At 42.4% G+C, this 22,975-nt stretch overlaps 2 protein-coding genes across 3 annotated transcripts; both read right to left on the minus strand.

Annotated features, from left to right (window-relative positions):
• Positions 1-1,230: 1,230 nt before the first annotated feature.
• LOC125374907 lies at positions 1,231-11,053 on the minus strand. Of its 2 annotated transcripts, none has more exons than XM_048386662.1 (6): positions 10,930-11,053; positions 8,629-8,778; positions 6,537-6,615; positions 4,064-4,199; positions 2,823-2,960; positions 1,231-1,607 (listed from the first exon to the last, which is right to left on the minus strand). In XM_048386662.1, exons 2-6 carry the CDS (start codon positions 8,765-8,767, stop codon positions 1,497-1,499), a joined length of 603 nt encoding a protein of 200 aa, XP_048242619.1. In that variant the 5' UTR covers positions 8,768-8,778; positions 10,930-11,053; the 3' UTR covers positions 1,231-1,496. The 2 variants fall into 2 exon arrangements, with proteins under 2 accessions (XP_048242619.1, XP_048242618.1); XM_048386661.1 differs by having other exon boundaries at positions 6,537-6,624.
• A 1,326-nt stretch (positions 11,054-12,379) lies between these two features.
• Positions 12,380-14,861, minus strand: LOC125374715 (leucine-rich repeat receptor-like kinase protein CLV1a). The gene is made up of 3 exons (XM_048385981.1): positions 14,611-14,861; positions 13,185-14,342; positions 12,380-12,824 (listed from the first exon to the last, which is right to left on the minus strand). Exons 1-3 carry the CDS (start codon positions 14,859-14,861, stop codon positions 12,380-12,382), a joined length of 1,854 nt encoding a protein of 617 aa, XP_048241938.1.
• Positions 14,862-22,975: the final 8,114 nt, after the last annotated feature.

Consider the following 22,975-nt stretch of genomic DNA (forward strand, 5'->3'; position numbering starts at 1 on the left):
GTCCATAGCACGAGAATCTGATGGCACACAAGTTCAGTAGCGTGTATGGTCACCATGTGCGTTGACAACTGCCACACAACGCCTCCGCATGGACCTTGTGATGCTTGTGAACACAAGATTGGGAAGACGACGCCATTGTTGCTGCAAAATGGTGCCAAGATCTTGCAAATTCTGTGGTTGGTTCTGGAGAGTGCGCAGACTTCTGCCAAGAGCATTTCAGACGTGTTCGATGGGACTGAGGTCGGGAGACCTTGACGGCCAGTCCATGACGTTGACTCCCGCATTCTGAAGGAAAGTCCTTGTCAAAATTGCTGTGTGGGGTCTGGCATTGTCGTGTTGGAATATCAAACCGGGTCCATGTGCTGCCATAAAAGGCAGAAGTTCTGGTGCCAGTACCTGGTCGCGGTAAGCAGCAGCATTGAGGTTGCCACGGATGACAAGAAGCCTGGAATGTGCATTGCCACAGAAAGCACCCCACACCATGACACTTCCGCCTCGAAATCTGTCAACTTCCTGTACACAACACTGGGCGTAACGTTCATGACGGCGCCTCCTCACCCTTGCCCTACCATCAGCAAATCGAAGATTAAATCGGGATTCATCACTGAAGACGACTTGATTCCAATTCCTCTTGAGTCCATCGTAAGTGTCGCTGTGCCCACAATTGACGTTGACGTCTGTGTAGTTGAGTCAGAATCGGCCCGCAGCATGGCCGTCGTGCTTGAAGGTGAGCAGTTCTCAGACGGTTTCGAACGGTTTGCGCATTCAGTCTACCCCTAAACAGTTTATTTCTGGTTGATGAAGCCGTCAAAAATCGGTTACGGAGGTGACGTAAGACAATCTGACGATCCTCTGCATGTGACGTCACACGTGGTCGACCTGGCCGAGGGCGATCAGCGGTGGTACCCGTTTGCTGTAGACGCGTCTGTAAATCATTAACAGTCCGTCGACTACAACCCATCGTCCTTGCGACTTCAGCTACGGACGTTCCCGTCTGCAACATGCCGATGGCACGTTCACGTTGCACATTTGAAAGGCGTGGCATGACAAATGGCCGTAAAGACTTTTGTTTTCTTGTGTTTTTCTTTTTTTGTTAATGACTGCTAAGTATGGCTGAAAACACGTGCGGTTTTATGTCCACGTGACCAGTTGCACGTGAAAAAACACTTTTGCCACGATAGTGCTGTGCACATGATTTTGATCGATTCACCTGCACAAAAACGGGTGTTATCTGAAGACAATACGTAGCCATTACTGTTTAAATACACAATAAGGGCCCGAAATGATAACTGGTCAAAATGTTAAAAGTTTAGGATTGTGAAGTTTTTAATTTGGTTCAGTAATGATTTATTCTCCAAGAAGGAAACAGTTGAAACCTTTACGAAAGCTCTGGACATATGAAGACATTCAAATCTGGGACAATGCAGTTTTGAAATGAATTTACGTTAAGATCAATCGAACATAATTTCTTCCGAAACACATAACACACTGAAGGACTATTTTTGCAATCTGTTCCAGAAATACAGAACTCCAAACAAAACAACACCCGCGCCAAGCACAAACATCGTCTGCTTCCTGCTGTCGCTCAAGTAATCCTGTAATGCTTTCTGAAAATATAAGAATGCAATAAATGATTATGAATGAAATTATGCATCCCCCTTTTTGTAATGTGCGATGTGTTTTATTTGGTTTTTATTTGGCACGGGTGGCCCAGTCGTCTAAGGCGCCGTGATTCGCTGTTCAGAGTTGCACGCCAGAAACCTATGATTGTGGGTTCGAATTCCATTTTGCCCCGATTATGTTTCTACTTTTATCAGCACCATACCTGTGCTCGTAGGTTTCACCGAAGTGGTAAACGTCTGAGACCTGCATCACTTCAGGCTTTCCTCCCACATTAAGCTGACACGCCGTGATATAACTTGGATACTGTTAAAAGCGGCGATTAACACAACTCACTCACTCACTCCAACAGGATGCCGATTATCTCAAGGAGTCAATCAGCGTAACCTCAAGGTTATCGAATTAACATAGCTGCCGGAATATTGCTTGATATGAAGGGAAAGTTGACTCTTGTCAAAATGTCTCAAGGAGAGAATTTTGTCACTCTGAATCTCTATGCACAGGTCTAAGTTATGAAACAGATGAGGCGGTCTCACTGGGGTCCTAAATTTCTAGCTGGGTAAATGAGTTAAAGGGAATTGACTAATTTTGATGGTTATTAAACAATATCAGTTCATCGAAGCTTATGAGGGGCACGGGTGACCCAGTCGTCTAAGGCGCCGCGATTCGCTGTGCAGAGTTGCGTCCCTTGGGCATGCCAAAAACCTATGATTGTGGGTTCGAGTCCCGGTTCGCCCCGACTATGTTTCTAGGTTTGTCAGCACCATACCCGTGCTCGTGGGTTTCACCGAAGTAGTAAACGTCTGAGACCTGCATCACTTCGGGCTTTCCTCCCACATTAAGCTGACACGCCGCGATATAACTGGAATATTGTTAATTGCGGCGTTAAACCCAACTCACTCACTCACTCACTCACTGAAGCTTATGTTAAACTTCTTAACCAAATAACCTGTTTTGACATTGTCAATTCGAGCAGAAATTCCGATTTATATGCATTAAGAAACAGATCAGCAAGAAGGGGGATACATGGTGCTCATGAAGATGCTTACTTCTTGTCGAAATGTCTTATCCCCAAATTTTACATAGAATCTGATGTCATCAATGAGGAAGTCCAACCAGTCTAAAGCATGCCCAGACGATTTCAGTCAGTTTAATTTTCATAACTATATTTGTTTAGGAAGTTATGATATTCTGGTACCTACATGAAGCTTAGTTGGAGTGAGCATCGCTGCAGCTGAATCCCAGCCTCCGTTGTCAATAATCCATTGTGTGACATCATCCTTCATGGAGTCCATCACAGCATCCATGATGTCACGGATTTTAGCTTTGTTATACTGGGCCTGAATGAAACCAAGACCGTCAGCCATGCCAACACAAGGTGAGGTGAGGTGAAATTGGGTTTAACGTCGCGTCCAAGATTATTGCACTTATATAGCGACGTGCATGCACGTGTATGTGTGTGTGTAGCTGCTTGTACTAGTCCGGACTGATGCCGATTTATAGTGGTAGCTCACTGAGATACCATGCCGCAGTTTAACATGAATACCCCACTCAGACACAGTATACTGACTCCGAGCCGACCAGTCCTTGTTTTAGCCCCTTAATGTCGAGCGCCAGACAGGGTAACAACAAGTACAATCTTTTAACGTCTTTTTGTATGACGCGGCCGGGGATCGAACTCCGCACCTTCCGCTCTCCGGGCGAACGCTCTACCACAAGACCACGGAGGCGGTCCCATGCCAACACAAAGACACACGTGTAAAGTCCACACAGCAACGCTAGTTAAAGGTTAACGTCAATATTGGACCCGGTTCCACAAAGCGATCTTTGCGCTGAGATGATCATACTCCCATACCTGAACATAGGCTTACGATCGTCGTAGCGCTAAGGTTGCTTTGTGGAGCGGGGCTCTGGATATTAACTCAAAGGGAGTTTTCACCCATTTACCCCCGTGACAGATCAGATAAGATTTACATTCATACCCTGCATGGAAATGCCGAACTCCTTACCAATCGGAATACAATTTATGACAATATTATCTCGAAACTGAAACATATCAAATGCAGTTCAGCGAACTCAACCGAGCATATCTGATTGTAATGCAAGGGGGATAACTTTGTATGTGTCATCCGTCAAGATGGCTGCGAAACGTTTGACGAGGTCATTGTGCAGGTCAAGGTCAATCAGACTCAGATTGCTATTTCAGAAATTGATGGCGCGCTTGCGAAGTATTTGACGGAGATAATTCAATGTCAATGAGAATAAAATTGATAATCGATACCAGCTTATTTGCCACCCACGCCACAGACTGATAGAGAATCATCACTAGCTTGTCTGGTCCAGGACGCCGTTATATATGCTGGAGTGCGGCGTTAAACAACAATCAGACATGGTGATGGCACAGGCAGTGCAGTCAAGGTGATAGTGATGTTGGTTGACCTACCCTGGCTGACATCGTGTAGGCCAAACAGAAGATGACCGTCACTCTGCCCAAGTTGATCTTATCATCACTGAACACTGATCGCAATATACTGCAAATTACCCCCCTTTCTGCGCCATGGGGAATTCCTTCTAGGAGCCTGGAAGAAAATCAGAAGACATAATGAATATCTGAATTAGTTTTTTAGGAAATAATCATGAACTTTGCCATCAGGATCTCGAACATAAATGGATTAACGCCGCTGTTCTCGAACCTTAAAGTAAGTGAGTGACTTGGATTTAACGCCGCTGTACTCGAACCTTAAAGTAAGTGAATGATTTGGATTTAACGCCGCTGTTCTCCAACCTTAAATTAAGTGAATGACTTGGATTTAACGCCGCTGTACTCCAACCTTAAAGTAAGTGAGTGACTTGGATTTAACGCCTCTGTACTCCAACCTTAAAGTAAGTGAGTGACTTAAAAAAAATTGGATTTGACGCCGCTGTTCTCCAACCTTAAAGTAAGTGAGTGACTTGGATTTAACGCCGCTGTTCTCCAACCTTAAAGTAAGTGAATGACTTGGATTTAACGCCGCTGTACTCCAATCTTAAAGTAAGTATGTCACTTGGATTTAACGCCGATGTACTCCAACCTTAAAGTAAGTGAGTGACTTGGATTTAACGCCGCTGTACTCCAACCTTAAAGTAAGTATGTCACTTGGGTTTAACGCCGCTGTTCTCCAACCTTAAAGTAAGTATGTCACTTGGATTTAACGCCTCTGTACTCCAACCTTAAAGTAAGTGAGTGACTTGGATTTAACGCCGCTGTACTCCAACCTTAAAGTAAGTATGTCACTTGGATTTAACGCCGCTGTTCTCCAACCTTAAAGTAAGTATGTCACTTGGATTTAACGCCGCTGTACTCCAACCTTAAAGTAAGTATGTCACTTGGATTTAACGCTGCTGTTCTCCAACCTTAAAGTAAGTGAGTGACTTGGATTTAACGCCGCTGTACTCCAACCTTAAAGTAAGTGAGTGACTTGGATTTAACGCCTCTGTTCTCCAACCTTAAAGTAAGTGAGTGACTTGGATTTAACGCCGCTGTTCTCCAACCTTAAAGTAAGTGAGTGACTTGGATTTAACGCCGCTGTACTCCAACCTTAAAGTAAGTGAGTGACTTGGATTTAACGCCGCTGTACTCCAACCTTAAAGTAAGTGAGTGACTTGGATTTAACGCCGCTGTTCTCCAACCTTAAAGTAAGTATGTCACTTGGATTTAACGCCGCTGTTCTCCAACCTTAAAGTAAGTGAGTGACTTGGATTTAACGCCGCTGTACTCCAACCTTAAAGTAAGTATGTCACTTGGATTTAACGCCGCTGTTCTCCGACCTTAAAGTAAGTATGTCACTTGGATTTAACGCCGCTGTACTCCAACCTTAAAGTAAGTATGTCACTTGGATTTAACGCCGCTGTTCTCCGACCTTAAAGTAAGTATGTCACTTGGATTTAACGCCGCTGTACTCCAACCTTAAAGTAAGTATGTCACTTGGATTTAACGCCGCTGTTCTCCAACCTTAAAGTAAGTGAGTGACTTGGATTTAACGCCGCTGTACTCCAACCTTAAAGTAAGTGAGTGACTTGGATTTAACGCCGCTGTTCTCCAACCTTAAAGTAAGTGAGTGACTTGGATTTAACGCCGCTGTTCTCCAACCTTAAAGTAAGTGAGTGACTTGGATTTAACGCTGCTGTTCTCCAACCTTAAAGGAAGTGAGTGACTTGGATTTAACGCCGCTGTTCTCCAACCTTAAAGTAAGTGAGTGACTTGGATTTAACGCTGCTGTTCTCCAACCTTAAAGGAAGTGAGTGACTTGGATTTAACGCCGCTGTACTCCAACCTTAAAGTAAGTGAGTGACTTGGATTTAACGCCGCTGTTCTCCAACCTTAAAGTAAGTGATATAGCTGGACTCTTGATGTTTGCGGGGTTCAACAACAAACAAACGTCCACAGTAGTGAGTAAGTGAGTGTTGTTTTACGCCGCTTTTAGCAACATTCCAGCAATATAACGGCGGCTTACAACAGAAATGGGCTTCACACACTGTACGCATGTGGGGAATCGAACCCAGATCTTCGGCGTGACGAGCGAACGTTTTAACCACTAGGCTACCCCACCGTCCCACGTCCACGGTAAGCTGTTGCGGTATATAAGACTACTGGGCCGCAATGTGGGGTTATAATATATACTCCTCAAAATCAGTATCCAGTTTTGCTGGACAAAACATCACCATATAAGCTGCTAATCTGCCGGACAAAAGAAAGTATACACTTGAAAACTGGTTTTGACCAAAAAAGGGCGAGCGTTATTAAAACGTCACTCAGCTGAAAACAATAGACAACATCGCTATGACAAGGGTATAAAATACATCACCGTCGAATACCAATGGGTGTATACTTTCTTTGCCTGGCAGTTTATATCGATACAATTATTGTGAAACCTTACTTTTGAACTTGTCGGTCTTCATCCAGTCCGGTCTGTACCACTTTAGCTCTCTCCACAAACGGATGCACGACACGGTAATCTGGGAAGACTAAACACATCAATATATCATTCCCCCTATATAGGAGTCCTGATTCCCCAGTAAACTTTGCCGGTCGTAATGGCCCTGTCACACAACGTATAGCAGTAACGTGTGGCGACGTATGAGAATTTTTTGCCACAACGCCGGCAACGCCGAAACACGCTATGGATAAGTTAGGTGTAAGTTGTATACGTTAAAAGCATGCTGGTATACGTTGTGGTACGCCGACTCTTAAACACATTTTTGTGCATGCACAACATTTTCGGCGTATGGGAACGTATGAATTATACGTTAGGCATACGTTAGAGCTACGCTCTACGTACGTTTACATACGCCGTATATACGTTACCTATACGCTAATATAAAACTGTACATCTAACGTATTGATAACGTATGCGTAACCTACTTCTAACGTATGTCCAAAGTATATGAGATATTCGACGAATGTCTGACGACAAAATAACTTATTAAACGTGTTTCTAACGTTTAGCTTGCGTATTAGTATCGTAGTACCAGCGTTTGGGGGGTTCCGGGTTAGAATAGGTCTTCAGCAACCCATGCTTGCCGTTAAAGGCGACTATGCTTGTCGTAAAAGGCGACCTACGGGATCGGGTGGTCAGGCTCGCTGACTTGCTTGATGCATGTCATCGATCCCAATTTCGTGGATCGATGCTCATGATATTAATCACTGGATTGTCTGGTCCAGACTCGAATATTTACAGACCGCCGTCATATAGCTGGAATATTGCTGAGTGCGGCGTTAAACAACAAACCAACCAACCAAATATATTTGGTCCCGGTCAGAACCTCCTCATCACTTCTGATGGAGACATCATAGAAGATGGAGGTGAAGGATCCTGAGAGGCTGCACCAAGAAGAAATAGCCATTCTCCAACATCAGCATGACATCCTCCAATTGACACTTTACCAGAACCTTGCAGGTTTCTTCTTAGGAGGCATGATGTTGACAGGGCGAAGACTACTGCTTGAATGAAGTAATTTGATGAATGGGTGTACACTACTAGTTATACCACCGCGGGGCCCGTTTGGGGCACTTGTCCCCTTCGCTGAAGGCGCTAGTCATACGTTACTCATACGCTGGGCATACGCTGGCCATACGTTGAACACGCCAGACACACGCCGGCAATACGCTTTTTGATACGCTGTCATAAGTTTTGTATAAGTCAGTGATACGCTCCTAATACGTTAGACATGCGTTACATACACGGTAAACTCGTCATGTATACGTTATGGATACGCCAAAATCATGGTTTTTCGATGAAAGCTCGACGTTTGACAGTACTAACTGTACTGACTCTAAAACGATGTAGTGTGACAGGGCCATAAGAAAATGGATCGGATAGTCAGTCTCGGTGACCTGGTTGGTTACTATTTCTTAAAATTGATCTTCATTTAATACAATATGTATTATAAGTTGTAGCATGATCAAGAGGGATACATAGGGTTTTATGCATAAAAACCCATGTACCCCGAGTGATCCTGCTACAACGAATTTACCTCACCGACATGTTTCAATTTGACATTGTAAAAGAATTTTTTTAAATCAAAATTGATAGAAAACAGCTGTTCGATTGAGCTGGTCAGCTTGAGCTATGTAACGTGACTCGCAAAAAGCGTGCGACCTTTTGCTTTGAAGCGGGTTGTAAGGGATTTATTCTGGCTCTCAGAAATCCACGTGCAGCCTGTCTTGTTCGTGGCGGGGTATAAGAGATGAATTCCCCTCCAAGGTGGGATACACAGTATTTTATCAAGATCACGTGGACCAATAAGAATCATGGATGTATGATAAAGCTTTTAATTCCTCCAAGGGAGAGTTAAGACGGAGTTCTACATCACATTAAATACCTTACATGCGTTCAAGTGTGCACAATTACTTAAATATTTGTATCAAGCAACAATTATATTGTATAGTTCTGTTAATTATACATTCTATTGGTGACAGTTTTAGCAAATCACATCCTTGTAATAAATAGTAAAACTGCTAATGTTTACCACATGGATACTGGGAATCCAGCAAATCGTCCACGCTCGGAGGGTTAGGAATCCCATCTTCTACCATACGACTATGGAGGTAATAAGCCAATAGGTATCGACTCTGGTTGATGACGTCTTTTCGATTCAGGGGGACCATTTTACAGGATGCTTCAAGGAAATGTATAAAATTGTAAATCATACATGTGTGTACTGGAGTCTAGTTGTTGAGTGAGTGAGTTATGTTTAACGCCGCTTTGAACAGTATTCCAATAATATCACGACGTGTCATCTTAATGTGGGAGAAAAGCCCGAAGTGATGCAGGTCATGGACGTTTACCGCTTCGGTGAAACCCACGAGCACGGGTATGGTGCTTTCAAACCTAGAAACATAATCGGGGCGAACCCACAATCATAGGTTTCTGTCGTGCAAAAGGGACGCAACTCTGCACAGCTAATTGCGGCGCCTTAGACGACTGGGCCATCCGTGCCAGCCTGATTGTTGAAAAACGTGTTAAGGGTGCTGAGTTTGGTAAATTGACAGTCCTATGAAGTTTCATTCTGGTCAAACAAAATCCACATTGTAACTAAATTTGTAATATGAATATGTATTATGTATTAATATGTATCTGATAAAACTGAACTGTACTATCGGCCATATGACCTTACAAACTGAATAAACTTACTGTCTGTCTGTAATCACGTGATCAAAACTCAGTGATGATGTTTATCTCTAGCAAAATAGATCTTTCTTAAAAAGCGCTCCTTCAAATTGTTTGTCTTTACTGTAGCTATTTCCGTTAATTGATAATCGCGATTCTTTTTTTTACAGTTGTCAGAGAAAGAATACACATTATGTGTTATTAAAGGGCAATAATTCATAGCATTGACTTGTACTATATGTAGCCGTGTTTTCTCATATGAACAATTGACGTGCCTTTGCTTGTGTTTATGACAGGCGCCAACGTTGGGGGTATCATTACTATCTGACAGTGATTCATAAACACAGGCTCGTGATATAGTCGGAGTCGCACAATGGACCCTGCTTTATGAAAAAGATTTCCTTTATGAAAATGGAAAGGTTTTGGTCGCTTTTGGGTTTTTTCGGGTTCGTAACAGCAAGTCAGTTGGTTGATCTCAAACGGTGACTCGTCAAACTGCTCTATGCGCAAAACATAACCGCTCGCCAAAAAAGTGGTCTGAATTATTTGAATGGATCAGGCAAGTGCTATCAATTAAATCCGTTTCAATTTTCCGTGTGTGGTGTAGAGTGCGTCACGTGATGCGCATGAACTCATTTTCGTAAACTAGTGCAAATGTGGAATAAAGAAGCATTGTGTTTGAAAATCAAATGCACTTCCACTTTTGGTTTCATTATTATGATTTTCCATTGCCGCACGGGTTTTTTTTTGTGTTACAGATAAAAGGATCAGTAAAGGTTTCCGTACCACGTGTTTCATGACATTGTGAATAAGCGAGGAACGTTTTAAAAACTAACAGGTACACACGCACGCACACACACGCAAGCACACCTAAGGCAAAAAATAAAGATGTGTATTTAAGTCAATACCATCAATAACAACATCCACGTTTAGTAGCACCAACCTTCCCCTCGTCGCCGCACGCACACACGCGCACATGTACGCACGCGCAGACGCGCAAACACACACAAGGTATAACAAAAAAAACATACACGCTCCACTGGATATTCCCTATAAAGAGTCTTCTCAGATCTGTACAGCGAGAAACGTGCGATATTTGAATACCTGTACCAGTGTTCGAAATACCTGCCTGCCCGACCGTCCGAGACGGGTTGATTTCAACTCGGGCTGCATGCCAGATTTTCAAATCCCCCTGCCCGACGGTCGGGTTATATTTCATATGTAAAAATATTCTAAATATTTCCCGATGATAAGCATTATTTACATGATGTATTCTAGGATATTAAATACAAATCTGACCTAAAAAGTGTTTGCTATTTCTTTTCTTGCATTACTTCATGTTCAATGAATTCGATTTAAAGTTTATTAAATTATCCTGAGAAACATATGATTATAGTGGGCAGGCAGGTTTTGGTCAGGGCTGGCAAGTATTTCAGCTAGCCAGTCCTGTGGTCTGGCTGAAAATGTTGGGAGTTTCATACCCTGCCTGTACCCTATGAAGTATGTTTAATCAGAAACAAGCACGCGAATGTATGATGTAGGCAGTCAACAGTAACAAGACGGGACAAATGCCCCCTGTAATACAGTTTTTTTTTATACACTACCGACAAAATAACTGCACAAATTGTTTCGGGCTCTAGGAATGAAGTTATATACTTACATAGGTGTTCTGCAACCAAATGATACGTGATGTTTCAGAAAGTGTCGACGAGGAAACAAAATCAGTTCGTTTATCGTACGAAAGTAAAAGTCCCGATATATTGTGTATGTTTTGTCCCAGTGACGTCATTTATTATTCTGGGAAATCCCTAAATTGAATTAAGTTTCGCTTTTCTTTATTAAATGGCATATAAGTTTTAAAGATAAACAATTAAACAGCTATTGAAGATAAATGTTGACTATGTGATTGTTGATGTAGCCTCGTGTTATTGTTGTGTACAATTGATCAGTGGAGGAGAGCATCGTAAAGCTGTTGTTTCTGCATTGATAGATATAGCACGTAGTGAAGACTATATATAGAATTCGAAAGGACGATGCCGAAGGAAAACAAAAATGTGATAAAATAATATGCGTAAATAACCAGCAATGATCGCAATCTTGCGGGGCGGTGGGGTAGCCTAGTGGTTAAAGCGTTCGCTCGTCACGCCGAAGACCCGGGTCCGTTACCCGACATGGGTACAATGTGTGAAGCCCATTTCTGGTGTCCCCCGCCGTGATATTGCTGGGATATTGCTAAAAGCGGCGTAAAACTATATTCACTCGCAATCTTGCGACGCGTGGCAATACCGATTTTGCTTTCTGGAAGCGTTGCATAAGCCACGTCGCAGTTGCGGTACGTCGCAAATATTTCGCATTGTTGCGATATTTACGGGGACGCATTTTACAACGTTCTCTCCATCCGGTTTAAAACACAGCTGTAACCAACATTGTCAACAAAGCTAGGACCATAGACGTTCACTGCTTAACCTTAGAAACACGAATGTTCAACTCAGACAACTGATAGTCTAAATGCTACACAGGGAAATGATTCAACTAATATTGTTCACAATATTGCAGCGTAAGATAGCTATGATTTGTTTGTTTGTTTGTTTGTTGTTTAACGCCGCACTCAGCAATATTTCAGCTATATGACGGCGGTCTGTAAATAATCGAGTCTGGACCAGACAATCCAGTGATTGACAACATGAGCATCGATCCACGCAATTGGGATCGATGACATGCATCAACCAAGTCAGCGAGCCTGACCAAGATAGCTATGATGTCCCGGGCTAATGAACAATCACAATGACAAGTAAAAGCCTTTGGACACTTTCCAGATGATTAAATATTCGTATCGATACTGATTTTATTTAACATAGAATAAGGTTATTTGTGCACGTCTGAAATAAAAAAGTTCGCAAGTTGAAAATGACTTTACCTATTTCATCCTTAAACTCACACACACACAAAAATAAATATAGAACATCCTGTATGCACGATTTTCTTGTGATATCCTTTAACTGTTTGAATGGCATTCTAGAAGTTGGCAAAATAATATTGTCCTGTGTATCTACAAGAACTTGCCTTGTGTATCTGCAGGATCTTGTCCTGGCTATCTGCAGGAACTTGACCTATATATCTGCAGAAACTTGTCCTGTGTATCTGTAGGAACTTGCCCTGTGTATCTGCAGGAACTTGTCCTGTGTATTTGCAGGAACTTGCCCTGTGGATCTGCAGGAACTTGTCCTGTGTATCTGCAGGAACTTGACCTGTGTATCTGCAGGAACCTGACCTGTATATCTGCAGGAGCTTGTCCTGGTTATCTGCAGGAACTTGTGCTGGTTATCTTCAGGACCTTGTCCTGTGTATCTGCAGAAACTTGTTCTGTGTATCTGCAGGAACTTGACCTGTATATCTGCAGGAACTTGCCCAATGTATCTGCAGGAACTTGTCCTGGTTATCTGCAGGAACTTGTCCTGTGTATCTGCAGGAACTTGTCCTGTGTATCTGCAGGAACTTGTCCTGGTTATCTGCAGGAACTTGTCCTGTGTATGTGCAGGAACCTGACCTGTATATCTGCAGGAACTTGTCCTGTGTATCTGCAGGAACTTGTCCTGTGTATCTGTAGGACCTTGCCCTGTCTATCTGCAGGAACTTGATCTATATATCTGCAGAAACTTGTCCTGTGTATCTGTAGGAACTAGCCCTGTGTATCTGCAGGAACTTGACCTGTGTATCTGCAGGAACTTGACCTGTGTATCTGCAGGAACCTGACCTGTGTATCTGCAGGAACTTGTCCTGTGTATCTGCAGGAACTTGTCCTGTGTATCTGCAGGAACTTGTCCTGTGTATCTGCAGGAACTTGCCCAATATATCTGCAGGAACATGTCCTGTGTATCTGCAGGAACTTGTCCTGGTTATCTGCAGGAACCTGACCTGTGTATCTGCAGGAACTTGCCCTGTATATCTGCAGGAACTTGTCCTGTGTATCTACAGACACTTGTCCTGTGTATCTGCAGGAACATGTCCTGTGTATCTGCAGGAACTTGACCTGTGTATCTGCAGGAACATGTCCTGTGTATCTGCAGGAACATGTCCTGTGTATCTGCAGGAACTTGTCCTGTGTATCTGCAGACACTTGTCCTGTGTATCTGCAGGAACATGTCCTGTGTATCTGCAGGAACTTGACCTGTGTATCTGCAGGAACATGTCCTGTGTATCTGCAGGAACATGTCCTGTGTATCTGCAGGAACTTGTCCTGTGTATCTGCAGGAACTTGACCTATATATCTGCAGGAACCTGACCTGTGTATCTGCAGGAACTTGCCCTGTATATCTGCAGGAACTTGTTCTGTGTATCTGCAGGAACTTGTCCTGTGTATCTGCAGGAACTTGCCCTGTGTATCTGCAGGAACTTGACCTGTATATCTGCAGGAATTTGCCCTGTGTAACTGCAGGAACCTGCCCTGTGTATCTGCAGGAACTTGACCTGTGTATCTGCAGGAACCTGACCTGTGTATCTGCAGGAACTTGTCCTGTGCATCTGCAGGAACTTGTCCTGTGTATCTGCAGGAACTTGCCCAATATATCTGCAGGAACTTGTCCTGTGTATCTGCAGGAACTTGTCCTGATTATCTGCAGGAACTTGACCTGTATATCTGCAGGAACTTGTCCTGTGTATCTGCAGAAACTTGTCCTGTGTATCTGCAGGAACATGTCCTGTGTATCTGCAGGAACTTGCCCTGTATATCTGCAGGAACTTGTCCTGTGTATCTGCAGGAACTTGTCCTGTGTATCTGCAGGAACTTGTCCTGTGTATCTGCAGGAACTTGCCCTGTGTATCTGCAGGAACTTGCCCTGTATATCTGCAGGAACTTGTCCTGTGTATCTGCAGGAACTTGTCCTGTGTATCTGCAGGAACTTGCCCTGTGTATCTGCAGGAACTTGCCCTGTGTATCTGCAGGAGCTTGTCCTGTGTATCTGCAGGAACTTGTCCTGGTTATCTGCAGGAACCTGACCTGTGTATCTGCAGGAACTTGACCTGTATATCTGCAGGAACTTGTCCTGTGTATCTGCAGAAACTTGTACTGTGTATCTGCAGGAACATGTCCTGTGTATCTGCAGGAACTTGCCCTGTATATCTGCAGGAACTTGTCCTGTGTATCTGCAGGAACTTGACCTGTGTATCTGCAGGAATTTGCCCTGTGTATCTGCAGGAACCTGCCCTGTGTATCTGCAGGAACCTGACCTGTGTATCTGCAGGAACCTGACCTGTACATCTGCAGGAACTTGTCCTGGTTATCTGCAGGAACTTGCCCTGTATATCTGCAGGAACCTGACCTGTGTATATGCAGGAACCTGACCTGTTTATCTGCAGGAACCTGACCTGTATATCTGCAGGAACTTGCCCTGTATATCTGCAGGAACTTGCCCAATATATCTGCAGGAACTTGTCCTGGTTATCTGAAGGGAACTTGTCCTGTGTATCTGCAGGAACTAGCCCTGTGTATCTGCAGGAACTTGCCCAATATATCTGCAGGAACTTGACCTGTGTATCTGCAGGAACTTGCCCAATGTATCTGCAGGAACTTGTCCTGGTTATCTGCAGGAACATGTCCTGTGTATCTGCAGGAACTTGTCCTGTGTATCTGTAGGAACTTGTCTCATATATAATATGAAGAGGAAGAACACCTCAAGCAATATGCGCATAGTTTACATGGGCTATTTAAAAAACAGTTGCCTGTAATACGTTCCAGGCTACTACCATATCCAGATACTGTTGCCATCACTCACAGGAATTTGCAATGAGGTCTTAGTGGAGTAAATAATGTGTGATTAAATGAAAACAACAACAGACTCTAGGCATCACTTGGAAGGATATTTATTTCAAACTCCAAATATCTGACAGGATATGGTTTTATGTACAAGATTACAAACCCTTGCAAGGACAGGGGCCCACTTGGACAAAGCAAATGTACGACTATCATAAGTCCAACACTTTAACATACACTTACAACAGTGCGACCCCTTTGTGCACGTGGGCCCAAACAGTATCAGTCTTCAAGTAGGAACTACACTATGAAGGTTCCAGCAAAACATCTCCACACAGAGATAAACAAGTCAGGTTTCAATTTCCACCAAATATACCACTCCACTTTGATAGGTCTAATCAGATATGAGATAAGAATAACCCTATTAAGTGTAAGGATAATATTGCATCCTTAAACAAACATTAAGTAACAAACACCACCAAATTGGTGTATATGAATATAAGCAAGAAGTTACTCAGAACAGATATTTTCTTCTGCAAACAGGTTTTGAAGCAAGGAATGTTGCCTTCACTGGTGCTAATGCTATATCTAATGTCTCCCTCAAAGTGAGAAATGTTTTTTGTCATTCAGCCACATTACAGCTGTATCATTACAGCCTGCAAGGTCTTCCATTGTTTTGACTTAGGTTACGAACCATTAAGAAAACAATTGGGTAGGTGGACAAAATGAATCAGAATACAATTTTTGGAACATTTGTTTCAAACGAGAAAAGTATCGCTTGAAGACATTGTTAGTGTAGAAAAAAACCAATTAAGTTGTTTTCATGGACAAATCAAAGGGCAATTTACCCTACTGATCTGTCTTGTGCTTTTTCAGACAGAGGGGAAGGGTGAGTGAGTGAGTGAGTTGGGTTTACTGCCGCTTTGAACAGTATTTCAGTTTTATCATGGCATGTCAGTTTTATGAGGGAGGAAAGCCCGAAGTGATGCAGGTCTGAGATGTTTACCACTTTGGTGAAACCCACAAGCACCAGAATGGTGCTGACAAACCTAGAAACATAATCGAGGCGAACCAGGATTCAAACCCACGATCAAAGGTTTCTAGTGTGCCAAATTGCGGTGCCTTAGGTAACTGGGCAATCTATGCCACCGACTTGGTGGAGGAACAAAGAACTGTTCTCAAAGTGAATGTTTTATTCCCCAAGTGTCATAAATAGTAAGTTGCAGTGAACCAAACAATCAGAAAAACATATATACTACTCAAAAGAAGTTAAAGAGCATCCAGGTGTTGCTTAACTTCCTTTGAGTAGCATATTTGGGATTCTCTTATCATTGAAGAGTTACAAAGAAGTTCAGGGGGTACACGTGGTGACATCAGCTCCAGGGTAAAGCACCAGCGCCATCTGTGTTCCCCGTTTACAGTAACTTGGGTTTTTAGCTGCTTTGAATATTATTTCAGTTATATCACTACATGTTGGATTAAAGTGGGAGGAAGCTTAAAGAGATGGTGGTTGTCATCTTCCCGAGGCAAGAGAGTTAACAGACTTTAAAAGTCCAGTTTCCACCCTTGCCGAACAAGGCTGGAATTCCTGGACTCTATCATAGCGCCACCAGTGGCTATTACGAGTTATGTCCCTTCTAAGCCTTTCCTATAGACCAATCAGATTCCACCTCTCATATCACTTGCATTTGCTCCAAACAAAACAGTGGCGATAATCAAGGTCTATATTGTGATAAAACGAGTCTTACATCGCAAAATGTATCAAATCACATGAGCACCTTGATTAAAAACATGACAAGATTTGGAAAATATCTGTTAACAACAAGTTGGTGGTGCACATGCTTTGCAAATCCTGCAATCGACCGAAATCTGCACAACAGTTTACGAACCGGATTTCAATTTCGTAGCGCGATTGTGATTGGACTATGCATAGACTCGTGAGCCCAGCCAAAATGTAACTCCATAATACCAGCCTAGTTCGGCAAGGGTGGAAACTGGACTTTTATAGTCAGTTACCTCTCTTGCCTCAGGAAGATGGGCGGTTGTGGGAATTTACCACTTAAAAGCCACAAGCATGTCCTTGATTCTTTCAAACCACGGATCATAATCAGTATAAATCTGCAATCAGCAGATCATGGTGAAACTAAGGGAGGCAACTTACAGCAAATTGCCCCCATGCCCCAGTCAATAAGATCAACAAGGCAGGTCATCTGTAAAATCATATAAACACAGCTGTCTTATGTTGATCATGTGTTGCTACAAATGCATTAAATGAAAATAATAACACGCAAAACTTCAACATTTAAATACAGCAATTTAAGGCTACAGACACTTCTTGGGTAATGAATATATAAAAAGGTATTGATAATTCCCTGGGTACAAATCTCGTTGCTATTGAGGATAGAGCAATCATATAAGGAGATATATGGAGGTACTGTGCGTCATGCTATACTAACACCATGCACTACGACCCACTTGTATGTGTATTTGGTTTTACAACTTACTCCGCAATATTCCAGCTATATGATGGCAGCCTGTAAATAACAGACGATCCAGTGACTGATATAATGAGCAACGATCCATGCTGTCCAGGTAGGATGACACACAATCAATCAGGTCACAGAGCCTCCCTACTGTATATATTTAGCTGACCAGCATAGGGGACCTGTTCTTACCTGTAATGTCCACAGGGCTTCTTTTACAGTGAGGTGTTACAACAACAGTTACACATGGAGATTGAGTGAGTGAGTTGGGTTTAACGCAGCTTTTAACAGTATTCCAGTTATATCACGGCGTGTCAGCTTAATGTGGGAGGAAAGCCCGAAGTGATGCAGGTCTCAGACGTTTACCACTTCGGTGAAACCCACGAGCATGGGTATGGTGCTGACAAACCTAGAAACATAATCGGGGCGAACCGGGATTCCAACCCACAATCATAGGTTTCTGGGGTGCCCAAGGGACGCAACTCTGCACAGCGAATCGCGGCGCCTTACACGACTGGGCCACCCGTGCCCCCCTATACATGGAGATATGTCAGTGATCCAATCTACACGTCCAGGGTCCCGTTCCACAAAGCGACCTTAGAGCTGAGATGGTCGTAAGCCTATGATAAAGAATGGGAGTTATGAAAAACTTGGCACTTAGATCGCTTTGTGGAACAGAGCCCTGGCCTTGCTGCCATGGTGATGTTCAAGCAGGGAATATATAATGACTTGCTGGGTTTTCACCCACTGTCATGCTACCGTCAGTTTGGCTACAAGCCTAGTCTAAGGGACCTACCATTGATATTGGTGGGGGTTGGGATTATGTATCTAGACTGGACATTGCATCTGTAAAACCAGATATTTCTTAAATCAAATCTTTGAGTCTAACTATTTCTTTTAAAATTATATCTTGCAACAATGTAATTTTTGTGGGTGACAATTTCTTTTTTTAAACAATTTGAAGCATAATTATTTTTTTCAGCATTTTCTTGGACAATATATTTTTTGAATGAGCACCACTGTAAAATAACCATTTTCAAAAATTGTATCCTGTAATTTTCTGGTGAAACAATTATTTTTGTTCACAAATTGACATCGGTATATTGAAATAGAGAAACCAAAATTGATTATAAAATAACATCCTTTGTAACTTATCCCCTTTCAGATGCTCCCTCAATGAAACCACCCAATACATGGTAACTCAAAGTGACAAGATGTGTTTCTGTGCTCAAGCAATCTCAAAACACAAATTAAATTAAATTGGAACATGTACGACCACATTGTTGTGTTCGACTATCTCAAGCCTAAATACACACAAATTGATTTTTGTGGCCATTTTTAAAAAATTACGAATATTCAAATGTGCGTTTTCAAAGTGTGTCTGGAGAATCTTACAGTGTGTTTTTGTCAACTTGTCATCAGGTATGGTGGTTTCAAAATAATGTCAATGTTATATATGTAGATATTTCTAAAAGTCACATGGAAGTTTGGAATACATGAGTGAGTGAGTTTGGTTTCACGCCGCAATTAGCAATGTTCCAGCAATATCACGGCAGGGCAGACCAGAAATGGGCTTCACACATTGTACCCATGTCTGGAATCGAACCCGGTCTTTGGCGTGACGAGCAAATGCTTTAACCACCAGACTACCCTGCCACTCCTTGGTATACAAGAACATAGACAGGTGCTTACAAGTCTATATACATGTTCTCTGCCTCATAGCATTTATTCACCTGATGGAGGAGCAAGTATATACTCCAAAACATTGTGTTCCTCATAATAAAGAAACTGACATCCATAAATTCTCTTCCTAATATACACTGTAAAAGGACTGGTGCTTAACCTGTTCAAGGTGTATATATTATCAAAAACAGAATGAGACTAGCTACCCCAACAATATGACAATCATGTGATCACAAGAGACGAAGTTTGAATAATTGTCTCTCTTGACAACACGCATTTGATAAAAAAAACACCCTGTACAAACTCCTGGCAGTACTTGTACATTACTTTCTACATACTACAAATATCTTTGTTTGGTGTGAGGAGTTTTGTCACACAAGAGTTATGTCCCTTGAATAAGAATCCATTCTTTCCTTTCCGTTGGAAGAACTACACATTACCATCTATTATAATGCCACATACATTGGGACGTCCTGTTAACAAAAATCAAAGCTTTATCATATAAAAACAAAGGTTACATGGATAACAATAAAATTAATATTGATGAACATCCCTGTGGCGGTACTGATAACACACAATGCAGGCGATATATTGCACTTACTAACATCAACAAATTTTGATTTTAAGAAACACATATGTTCAATATGTAGCAACTAGGTCTTGGACGAGTCCAAATTTACTACCCGGGTACCCGCCACCCTACTACCCGGCCCTACCCTGATACCCGCTATAGGTCTCAAGAGTTGGGTACAAAATGTCTGAATGGGAATTGCTTTACTGCAGCCCTGGCCAAAACTATATAGATACATGTATAAAACAATCTGATCATGTATAATCTGCAGTTGATAGATGCTTTATCCTTACTTGAACATATAAAATGCAGAACGAATGCTTGCATAGTGAGAAAGAAATGTGAACATTAGCTATACCTGTAGTGTAAGCATTGAGTTTTATTGTTAATGTCATTAAACCATATGTCACGTGACTAACCACGGGTCTGGGTAGTCATGTGGGTACCCGGGTCCTACTCAGGACCCACCCGACCCGAGTACTGGAGTTACCCGTCCCAGCTCTAGTTGCAACACAACAAACACACAGCAGGACTGAAGCTAATACACACAGACTGACACGTCTGATATTTTAGAATCAATATCTGACATTGTGAAATGGGGATATCTCTACTGATGTCTAGAATCAACTATATCTGACATTGTGAATCTGACATATCTACCGATGTTTAGAATCAAAAGATATCTACTGTCATTGTGAATCAAGGATCTCCTTCTGACATTGTGACTCTGACATCTCTATCGATGTTTAGAATCAAGGATATATCTACTGACATTTTGATGAAGCACACCAAAGAAATTTCTCTTGTGATGGTGGATGTCAGCTTGATCATGAGGCTGCATATTCACCAACCCTGTTACACATATTACACAGAGCTACATGTAAACATTATCTCATTTAAGTAGAAAACAAACACAGGCATCTACTGAGTGAGTGAGTTGGGTTTAACGCCGCTTTTAACATTATTCCAGTTATATCACGGTGTGTCAGCTTAGTGAGGGAGGAAAGCCCGAAGTGATGTAGGTCTCAGACATTTACCACTTCGGTGAAACCCACGAGCATGGGTATGGTGCTGACAAACCTTGAAACATAATCGGGGCGAACCGGGATTCGAACTCACAATCATAGGTTTCTTGCGTGGCCAAGGGATGCAACTCTGCACAGCGAATCGCGGCGCCTTAGACGACTGCCCCCCCCCCCCCCCCCCGCATCTACTGAGTCTCTAGAAGATGTCAAAGTATGAACCAATGATTATACATGTTTCTCACACAACATCAACTGAAATGAAACTTAAAGCACTTTCTGACGTTTTACAATCACTGGAGGGTCGCTATTACAAAAGATATAATATAATCAACACAATTCATTACCATGGTTACAGAACTTCAAGAGAACAAGGGTTCAGAGTCACAAAAACAGGGAATCCATCTACAGAAGAATTATGCTACACGTTATTATGAAATATGAGTAAAATGAAGGGTTGCCTGAAACAGTACTATTAACTTGAGTCGCTAGCTCTCTTGTGAAGAAACACTATGTCCAAAACAACATAAAAAAATAATCCTGAGCAAAATGAATGCGTAAATATTAGCATGACCCTTGCATACAGCAATTAAACACTAACGTCCCCTCACATGTTTATGCATTACCATGGTTACCAAGCTGGAGGTCTGTTTCTTGTCCATGTTCAGTGATCATATTCGACGTAATAAGCGCCCCGCTCTAATAAGCACTCACGGCGATATTTGCTAATATATTGGCTTGTGAACAAACCGAATTAGCACCCCTTCCGATTGATCAATGTACACAAGACTTATTTATTCGCGTATAATACGCACTCGTGAGTTATATGCACCCTTAATTATGGGCAAATAAATTCTGGAAAAATGTATCTGTCGTACATAAACATTTAAGACTGTCAGCATAAACCACGAAATTTATCTTTTAACTCTAATAAGAGCCCCCTAGCCCTGGGCGCTTATTACGTCGAATACGGTAGTCTGTATTCATGACCTATGAGCATGTTCCAAGAATACATCCACATTCACTGAACATGTCCACATTCCTCAAATACTGTTCATCAGATATGTCAATGTTCATCAAATACATCCATGTTTGTCATATACGTCCATGTACATTGACTTAAGCCCTTCATTCTGAGCCTTGCTTCTGTGGAAATGGAAAATTGACATTCTTGGAATGAGCTGCCATACACTGTAAGTTTGTGTATAAAGTCAAACAGCAGGAGAAATTTCACAAACACACGTTTGAATGAAGTCTTTTTCACAATGGGATGGATGTAACCTGTTAATGACATGATTCAGCGTTCAACAACCCCAGGAAGTCAATCGGCCAGTCTTCCTACTCCATCTTAAGGAAACCATCACTTCAAACACCACCACCACTACCACCATCCACATCTCTAGGGCTCGCATTTCAGTAAACTTACAAACCTCTGCATCCACTCCCGTGGTTGTCGCGATGTCAAATTACCTGCCCTTGATGTTCATTAAGACTTTACCGACCAACAAACGTTGAGATAAGAAAAATGGGTCAAGGAAGGACTTTCCACCGCCAGTTTTAAAGGCTATGAAGACAACCTTTCCATCAAAAGGATTTTTGAGAGCTTTCTTTGTGTGTCAGTCAGGTTTTCAATGTTGAATTTCTAAAATCTCTATCGTAATCATGTTGTTGATATCGCCTACCCAACACTGAAGCTGGTTTGTTACTTGCGTTCTGATTGGTCTGTTAGACTGAGTAGCATAGCAAATCAAATTGGCTAATGAAAATCAAGGGTGGGTAATTTGAGTGAGTTGAGTGAGTTGGGCTTAACGTTGCTTTTAACATTATTCCAGTTATATCACGGCGTGTCAGCTTAATGTGGGAGGAAAGACCGAAGTGATGCAGGTCTCAGAAGTTTGCCACTTCGGTGAAACCGACGAGCACGGGTATGGTGCTGACAAACCTAGAAACATAATAGGGGTGAACCAGGATTCCAACCCACAATCATAGGTTTCTGGCGTGCCCAAGGGAGGCAACTCTGCACAGCGAATCGCGGCGCCTTAGACGACTGGGCCGGGTAATTTGAGAACCACAGATATGGGTCCTGGGTTTAATGTGAGTGGACAAAAGGATATTGTCATCACAGGTTGTATGTATGCTAGTTTCTCTCATTTTTCTGAAGTATGCTATGTTTCCGAACATTTCGTTCTGTTCGTTTC

The sequence above is a fragment of the Haliotis rufescens genome, unplaced genomic scaffold (genome assembly GCF_023055435.1).
Source record: "Haliotis rufescens isolate VD_foot unplaced genomic scaffold, xgHalRufe1.0.p SCAF_6, whole genome shotgun sequence".
NCBI classification, from domain to species: Eukaryota; Metazoa; Mollusca; class Gastropoda; order Lepetellida; family Haliotidae; genus Haliotis; species Haliotis rufescens.

Excerpts from the sequence above, each read along its gene's own strand:
- LOC125374907 (XM_048386661.1), bottom strand. The coding sequence starts at position 8,767 with ATGGTCCCCCTGAATCGAAAAGACGTCATCAACCAGAGTCGATACCTA. Across the intron at positions 6,625-8,628 it reads GGATTCCCAGTATCCATGTG|TCTTCCCAGATTACCGTGTC; the intron begins GTAAACATTAGC and ends TGATGTGTTTAG. Across the intron at positions 2,961-4,063 it reads CCTACACGATGTCAGCCAGG|GCCCAGTATAACAAAGCTAA; the intron begins GTAGGTCAACCA and ends GGTTTCATTCAG.
- LOC125374715 (XM_048385981.1), bottom strand. The coding sequence starts at position 14,861 with ATGTTCCTGCAGATAACCAGGACAAGTTCCTGCAGATACATTGGGCAA. Across the intron at positions 14,343-14,610 it reads AGGTTCCTGCAGATAAACAG|ATACACAGTACAAGTTTCTG; the intron begins GTCAGGTTCCTG and ends ATGTTCCTGCAG. Across the intron at positions 12,825-13,184 it reads AAGTTCCTGCAGATACACAG|ATATACAGGTCAGGTTCCTG; the intron begins GTCAGGTTCCTG and ends AAGTTCCTGCAG.